We start from the raw sequence: 7,913 nt of genomic DNA on the forward strand, positions 1-7,913 counted from the left end.
ATTGTCTGGGTGCTGCTCCTGCCCCTGCCGCCACCTTCCTGGGGCACCCATGGTTGTTGCTTTTTTTTTTTTTAAATCCAGAAACCAAGGCACTGCCTCTGGTTTCTTCCCACTCTCTCTTGTACATCTTCACCCCCCTTGCCCCCCTTCCCCCCCGCCGCCTCTCCCGGGTCTGGGTAAGGCAGCAGCAGTCAGTCTGATTGCATCCCAGCGCCGTCTGCCCGGTCGGGAGCACGCTGCGTGGCTGTGAGCTGCTGGCTGGCGGGATGACACGCCTTCCCCTTGCCTCGCTGATGCGATGAGGATTTGGGATGCTGTGTCTGAACGCATTGGGCAAATGCTCATGATGAAGCAGGTAGCCTTTGTATCCTCGGCTTACAACTTGATGATTTCAGTAGACCTGAAACCCCTGTGCTATTGCATGCTGTTGCTCTTCCCCTCCTTTAAAGGCAGCTAAAACATCCCAGAATGACCTTGCAGCTGGCATATAGGCCACAGACCAGATTCTCCATCCAGCTCTAGCAGAGAGAAGTCTTCAGCATGTCTTGTGGCTTTTCTGTTCCCCACAGCCAGAGTGGAAAGACCAGACCAAGAGCCTGACACATTTTTCAGGGTTTATCCCAAACGATGGGAACCCCTGGTCTAGCTGAGGGATGTTGGCTCTGCTCTTCACCAAACACCTTTTAGAGGCTGAAGAGGAAGGAGAGGAAACACCTCAGGATACGGAGGTCTTCCCCAAAGCTTTCCAGTGTCTCTTCTTGCTCGTCTGTACATCAGGGCAGGGCACAAGGGACAAAGCACCACCACCATGCTCAAGTCATCCTTCATTTCCACCAGCCACAAAACGCTGATTATTTGCTCCTCCTCTTCTCCTCGACCTTTGGGCTATCAGAATACCTGGAACTGGGACATTCTCAATTGTTGACCAACAGGCTGAGAGGTGGGTTTCTCGGCTACCTGGGACTTTGGCAGATGTTTGTGGGCTCATCTCTGCCCAAGCCGGCATTCTTGGTAAGAGGAGAGATGAAAACCTTTGCTTCCCCTTGCAGCACCTTTGGGGCGTACGCTCGTTTCTGCATCACCAAGAGAGGAAGGGAAGCCCTTCAGAAGGTCCTGAGGACATCACAGGAGGAAACCACCCCTCACGTAGCTAGGTGTATAAAGCTAGAGTCTCTCTTTGTTTTATCAGCTGTATTCAAACCATTCATATTTATTCAGTGGTGTGGTGACTGTTGTCCAGTAGACGTGTCCTGGAGCTGCTGCTTCTAAGCCAAGACAAAAGTTGATGCTCCTTAGTTCTGTTGCACCAGACCTTGTAAAGGCAAACACCAGAGCTCACGCTGGCTCCTACAGCCTCCTTGTAGTTAAAACTTTTGGCAGCAGCCATGGACAGTCTTGAAAGAGAGAAGGGATGGACGGTTTGTACAAAAGCCCGCAGATGGGCAGATTTTTCCATGATTTCTGGTCAATACTGCCATCCCTGGCAACTGTGTTGGCCCAGGGTGCCAGGGGGGCACCAACCTCAGCATCAGCCTGGTGGCCCTCTGCACCAAAAGCAGAGATGTCGAGTCAGCAGCAAGGGTGGTGTCGCGCAGGTATTTTGCTTCCTAATGACACCTTATTTGAGCATAGTCTACCCAGCATGGCCTGGCTAAGTTTCTGCAAACCCTGGGTGTGTTGAGCGTGGACAGTTTCAGAGTGGCCCAGCGCCATCCAGCCACGTTGTCTGCTTGGCCCCCTGGTTTGCAGAGTATTTTCAGATTTCTGCTGCCATGGCTGGGCAGCTCCTCGCAGCAGAGGACTCCCTGACCCAGACCCCAGCACACGCACCCTGGCTGTGGTGGGCACATGAGAACGGGACAGGGACATGAGGTGGATGGATGTAATTATAGCGTGGTCTTTAATTGCAGAAGAGCCCGCCTATGTGGCTATCGATTCCGGGAAGCCTCATTAGATGTGTTCACTGGCACATTACGCTATTTCTGGAGCTCCCTTTAAAAATCACAAGTTGTGCCGTATTTTGGCAATATAATCCCCATACCTGTCGTCACACAAAACCCACCAAGAACATTTGGTGTGACCTGCCAGTCTGCTGAGAGGCTTGGCAGAAACAGCCGTTCCTTCCCCCCCAGTGATGATGTCACAAGTGATGTCAGCATGAAGTACAGGGACCAAGTAGAAATGACAGTGAAAGCTTGGTCTGATGCTGATGTTCCCCTGGGGAAGTGGGCGAGGTGCCACTCTCCTGGGTCTCCAGCTAGGACTACAGGTCGCTGGCAGAAGCCCTCAGTGTTGGCTGTACTTGGGGAAACAGCACCACCTATTTGCAGCATTGTTTTACGAGTGCCTTTGCAGAGAAGACAACGTGGCCTCCACCGTCGGGGTGTTTGTGACCCATCAGCAGGGCTGGGGATCCCATCCTGGAGCCAAAGGCTTGGTGTAGCATCCTCTGCTGTCCTAGGTCACGCTGGGTTAGACCTTACCTCCAGGCACCTCCCTGCAGCCCAGAGGTAACGCCTGACGTTTGCTCCGAGTTTAGGGTCACGCGTACGAGTCGCACAACGTGTGTGCAGGGACCAGGGGAGGGAAGAGGCACAAAGGGTCCACAGACAGGTCAGACAGTCCCAGGCTAGGGGCTTCATCTCAGATTTGGCTCTACCTTTCCAAGGCAGGGTCTGCCCTTCCTCTCCCACGCACGGACACGAAGACACCCACCCTGAGGTCCGATACCCGTACAGGTCTCAGTCCCTGCCCCACATTTCCCCATAGCTGCCTCAGACAGACGCCAGCCCATCGGGGTCCCAGAGCTGTCTGGGGGGGCCAGAGGTTCCAGGAAGGTGTTGGCCCCACAGGACCAAGGGGGAGAAAGCCAGCCTGCCCCCAGCTTTGCTCTGGCCAGGAAAGCTGTCCCCACCCCAGCCCATCCCCACCTCTGCGGGGAGAGCAGCTGGGCGAGGGGCACGGGGATGGGGCTGCCTCCAAACCCAGCTCAGCACCCCCTCAGGTTTTGACCCCCATGGGTTCCGGGTGACAGAAGTGACCTAGGACCCCCCATTCCAGCTTTACCACAGGCTTGGGAGGAATGAAAAAGATCTGCTCTATTAAACCTGCTGGAAAAAGGGTTCAACGGGTGGTCTGGGGCATCCAAAGCTCTCGTGGAGCAACCGCTACTTCTTCTTGCCACTTTTCTTCTTGCTTTCGATCAGGTGCAGCCCCTGCTTCTTGATGTCTTCCCGGGTGAGGACAAGGGCATTGTCTTTGTCAGCAAAATCAAAGGGGTCTGGAGGAGAGAGTGGAGGGGAGCGGGCTGGGGAGGGTCTGCAGGGCCACCTCCGTTGTACCTGTGTCCCCAGGGAGAGCCGGCATGTTTTGGAGGGCTGGTGGCATCCCAGAGAGCCCTCGTGCCGAGCCCTCGGGCACAGGCTCTGCCTACTGGGTCCCAGGGGCTGGGACAGTCGCTGTGGGATGTGTCCCCCCACTTTGCTCTCCTACCTTGGATCCCACTGCCTATGTCCTCCAAGGAAATCTTCAGGTTCTGCGGATCATTCGCGGTTGTTTTCTCCAGAAAATTTCTGACCTTCACAAAAGTCTGTGAAAGACACCCTGGGTTAATTGCTGAAGGGGAGGCGGGTGTTACAACCCAAGGGGTGCCCCACCTCGATATCCCCCTGGGGGACACACCCCACAGTGCCCAGTGCCACCGGGGGCTGAGCTGCTCCATGGCTTTTCCCTGGGGCCACCTCCATCCTCCCAGCTAGGAGGACGGCTTGGGATGGGCCATCCGGGAGAGCCCGATGTGGGTCCCCAAAGACCACAGCAGGGATGGAGCCCCCGCGCACCTCGTTGTCCTCGTCGGGGCTGTGCTTGTGTGGGGGCAGGACGGCCACCCGCTCCACCAGGTACTGCAGCTTCTGCCCACAGTGCTGGAGCTTCTCCTCCACGCCCCTGGCCTTGACAGAATCGTCCTGGAGTCAGAGAGAGAAGAACCACCTTAGTGGGGAAAATGAGCCACTTGGGGTGACGGTGGCTGCACAAGTGTCACTGAGCTGTGCTGTTGCATCACCGAGCACTGGCCGGGGCCGTGTCACCCCAGCGCCGCGCGGGTACCTGGCCGGGCACGGTGATGCCATGCAGATGGACCAAGAGGTTGTCGATGCCGTTTTCAAACTCGAGCAGCAGCTCCTGGTTCCTCAGCATCTGGGCTCGCATCTGCTCCAGCCGAGCCTCTTCCCACTGCAAGTTCATCCTCAGCTCCTCCTCCAGCATCCTGGAGCCAACCACATTCACATCCATACAACTGCACAGCGGTGCAGAGACACCCCAAATCTGTTGCAAAAGCTGCTCAGGTTGCCCCCCCGCAACTGCAGAGCAGAGATGCTGCCTGCAGCCCAGCTCCATGCTGCTGGTACCACTTCCCACGCCAGACGAGGAGCAAGGGTCCTCCTGCTGCCCACAGCAGGAGCTTTGGGTGCTCTGCCAGGACCAGAGCCGGGGGAGCACCCTGCTCAGAGAACCTCCCGGTGCAGGAGGGGTGGGCAGCTGCAGTGGGAGGGAGGAAGGGGTGCCCCATTGGGACACCCGTGATGCACATGTCCCCCCCCAAGTGTGGTGGCCCAGTTGGCACGACTGTCCCGAGGCCAGCAGCACCTGGTTTTGTTGGGGGGCTGGCGAAACTTCAGCTCAGCCTGCTTCAGCTCCAGCTCCTTCAGCGTCTCCTTCAGCAACTGCTTCTTCTCCTTGCATTCCTTGACATACTGCTCCAGGTCCGCCGAGGACTTCTGCTGCGCCAGGAGCCTGCCGGGGATGTCCTGGCCAGGGGAGAGCACGAGGACTCAGCCCATGGTGCTCCTGCAGGGTGCGGGATCCGGGCCGTGGCCTCGGGGAGGTTTCCGCACCATGGACTGCTGCAAGCTCATGTCATGGAGAAAAGCAACTCTATCCCTGCCCACACAAGAGGGGCTTTGGGGGGCTCCAGGGACAGAGGAGAGCAGATAACCCCACAGTGAAACAAGGTGAGCAGAGAGGTCTCAGCTCCCTGGGGCTCGAGCAGTCCCAGGTTTTACTGGAGATGATGGGTTTTTACGTTACCCAGAGGTGGGAGCACTGCACCGCAGTCTTGGCCTTCTCCATCTTCTCGGTCACCCAGGCCTCATGCTCCTTCTGGGACTTGGTGGCCTCCAGATCGGCACCTGGGGTGGGAGGGAAGCGGCAGGGAAGGATGCCTGTGGCTGCGCCCACGTCCCACCCCCCTGCACCCCACCAGGCACTCACCCACCAGCGGGTCCTGTGGGTGCATGGTCGGGAAGTCCATGGCGAGCTCATACCCGGCTTGCTGTAAGGACATTCATCGTCACCCCCCGAGCTGCTGGCACCCTGGGGGAGCTGGCCCTGCAGCCTCCCTCACCCATGGGGGGCTCAGCACTGACGCCTGCCATCTGCCCGCATCCCCGCCTGCGCTGGGTCCCCCCAGCTCACCACTCTCAGATGCCTTTCGCTTGCTTCCTTGAGCCAGTGTCTGTCGATGTGTACCTTCTGGGTGGCCAGGGAGCGGTACCTGAACTCTCTCTCTGCAAGGAACTGGGTTTCCATCTCGGCCATGTCCTCCTGGAGCATATCAGAGAAGGGAGAAGCGGCTGCCATAGCCGGAATGGACCTTTGTGAGCCAGCTGAGCTTCTGGGATGGCCAGCGTCAAAAATGACCGCCGTCATGTAAACAGGCTGGGAAGTAAACTGGGCAAGGAGGGCTGGAGGGTGGAGCATGCTGCCTTCACCATGGCTGGTGCTTCGGGCAGGCTGTCCCCAGCCCCAGGGCAGTCTGGCCCAAGAGCAAGATGCGGGAGGAGCTATGGAGGCATCTGGGTGCTGTGGGCAAGCTCAGCTCAGTCTCTTTTGCTCTTTATTGCAGGAAGACTCACCAGCCCGGGCGCATGGTGCCGTCTGTGGGCTCTGGAGGGTGGGAGAGGGCCCCAACGTGCCCCAACGTGTAACCCCTCACCTTGGTTACATCAGCAGCTTTGAGTGCATCCAAGGCCATGAGCTCCATGTCTTCCAGCTCCCCGTGGTACAGCTTGGCCATCCCGCACAGGAGGTCCAGGTGTGGAGGCAGGTGGGCCAGCTCCTGGGACACAGGGAGCCACAGCGCATCACCCCACCAAGCCCCGGGGGTCCCCCGCGCGCTGTGATAGGGGATGGAGGAGAGCAGGAGGACCGAGCCGAGCCGGGAGGGTGTCCCACCAGTGCAGCCCCCATGGCACTTCATTGCCTTTGCAGGGGGAGGGGGTGGGACGATGGCACAGTGAGGAGGAGCTCACCTTCCTCAGGACATCCCGCACTGCCAGGTACAGGGCGGTCACCTTCTGTCCAGCGTGGACTTTCATGAGCATCTTCTCAGTGCTGTTCTCCAGCTGGCGAATCACCTGGGGCAGAGGTGGGAGGGGGGGACATGGGGTGACCCAGCATGCCGAGCCCAGCGCCCACCCAGGGAACGCAGGGATGGGGGCTGGATTAAAGCCCCCCCACAGGTGCTGCCACCCCAGGAAGGGGTCCTGGGTACCTGCAGCTGCGCCTGGTGCCACTGGTCATCCATCTCGGCATCCTGCAGCTGCTGCAGCCGTGTCTGCAGCTCGTCCTGGGCTCGGCTCCGCTGCCTCATCTGGTACAGCAGCATGTTGCACGTGTTCACTCGGCGAAAGATGTCGGCCCGGAGCTTCTCCTGGGCCACCTGGATGGGCACGTGAGAGTTTGCCAGGCTGGAGGCAGGACTCGCTGGGCATCCGTGGGAGAAGGGGGTCCTGCCTGAAAACTCCCCCCAAAGCAGAGCTGGGGACACCGAGACGTTGCTCCAGGACATCGTCACTCCCTTGGCAGGACAGGGTCTGGGAGAGCTTTGCTCTGGGGGGCTGGTTGGGGTAAGGCAGAGGTGGGCATCAACATCTGCTGACGGCAGCGGCGGGTTGGGCTTAGGGACTCTGCGTAACACAGACCCAGGGCTGGGCGTCAATAAAATCGATCTGTGCCCCAGATGCAGATGCTGGCAGAGAGCGGTGGCACCGCTCCATCCCTGCAAGGGGCCCTGGGCAAAGACAGCTCTGCTGAGCCAGTGCCTCTATCTCCATGGGCTTATAACCAGGTCATAACCTTGGGACAGGCAGCGAAGGGCAGAGACAGCATCTCTCTCCCTGGGGTGCAGCTGGACCCCGCAGGAACCCAGGCAGACCCAGGGACACGCCGGGTGGGATGGCCAGGAGCTGTGTTGGGACAAAGGATCTGCTCAGGGAGCTAAAGGAGGACCTGCACGAATGGGTCCTGCGGTGGAAAGGGACCCGTGGGACCACAGGTGAACACCCCGTGTCTCGCCACACCAGCCCTGTGGGGCTGCCCTTGTGCCAGCACCAGGCCCCTCTGCTGCGCACCCTTGTTCTTCCGCCGGAGCCCCAGCGCCCTGCGCCCTGCGACGGCCCGTGCCCACCAGACCCTGCCGTTACCTCCACCGTCTTCCTTGCCAAAGTGATGCCCAAGTGCTGCTGCGCTCCGCAAGCCTCGGAGGTGGTGAGCTTGTTGTGCTGTGGGCAGGAGAGGGGCGGAGAGAACATCACCGTCAGCCTGGGGACGGTCACATCCTATTGCTGCCCTGTGCTGCCTGCTCCTGGAGAGGACCGGCGGAGGAGCTGGCTCTGCAGGGCCAGCACCAGGCAAGGGGTACAGCAGATGGGACCTGCCCGTACCTTCTGGACAATGCCCAGGGCATGGACGTCCTCCTGCACCGCCTCACGCAGGCGGGGGAGCAGCTCTCTGTTCTGACTAAGCTTTTCCTCACATGACTGCGTGAAAAACTTCCTCCCTTGCTCTGGAGGAAATATTAAGGCGCTGTTGGTACCACGCAGGATGATGGGGAGACCAAGAGCCCCCCCCGC

The 7,913-nt window shown here is 59.3% G+C and overlaps 1 protein-coding gene across 1 annotated transcript in view; it reads right to left on the minus strand.

Annotated features, from left to right (window-relative positions):
- Positions 1 to 3,167: 3,167 nt before the first annotated feature.
- CCDC183 (coiled-coil domain containing 183) overlaps positions 3,168 to 7,913 on the minus strand; it is a 5,063-nt gene continuing 317 nt past the window's right edge. Inside the window, exons 2-14 of the mRNA XM_009276443.1 lie at positions 7,725 to 7,846; positions 7,485 to 7,562; positions 6,554 to 6,721; positions 6,312 to 6,416; positions 5,996 to 6,118; positions 5,476 to 5,604; positions 5,272 to 5,332; positions 5,089 to 5,189; positions 4,648 to 4,808; positions 4,108 to 4,297; positions 3,840 to 3,965; positions 3,493 to 3,589; positions 3,168 to 3,280 (exon numbers count right to left, since the gene is read on the minus strand). Of these exons, the coding sequence (XP_009274718.1) occupies positions 3,168 to 3,280; positions 3,493 to 3,589; positions 3,840 to 3,965; positions 4,108 to 4,297; positions 4,648 to 4,808; positions 5,089 to 5,189; positions 5,272 to 5,332; positions 5,476 to 5,604; positions 5,996 to 6,118; positions 6,312 to 6,416; positions 6,554 to 6,721; positions 7,485 to 7,562; positions 7,725 to 7,846 (1,574 nt within the window). The remainder of the gene's footprint in view (positions 3,281 to 3,492; positions 3,590 to 3,839; positions 3,966 to 4,107; positions 4,298 to 4,647; positions 4,809 to 5,088; positions 5,190 to 5,271; positions 5,333 to 5,475; positions 5,605 to 5,995; positions 6,119 to 6,311; positions 6,417 to 6,553; positions 6,722 to 7,484; positions 7,563 to 7,724; positions 7,847 to 7,913) is intronic.

Source organism: Aptenodytes forsteri, unplaced genomic scaffold (genome assembly GCF_000699145.1).
Source record: "Aptenodytes forsteri isolate BGI_AS27 unplaced genomic scaffold, ASM69914v1 Scaffold209, whole genome shotgun sequence".
Taxonomy (NCBI): domain Eukaryota; kingdom Metazoa; phylum Chordata; class Aves; order Sphenisciformes; family Spheniscidae; genus Aptenodytes; species Aptenodytes forsteri.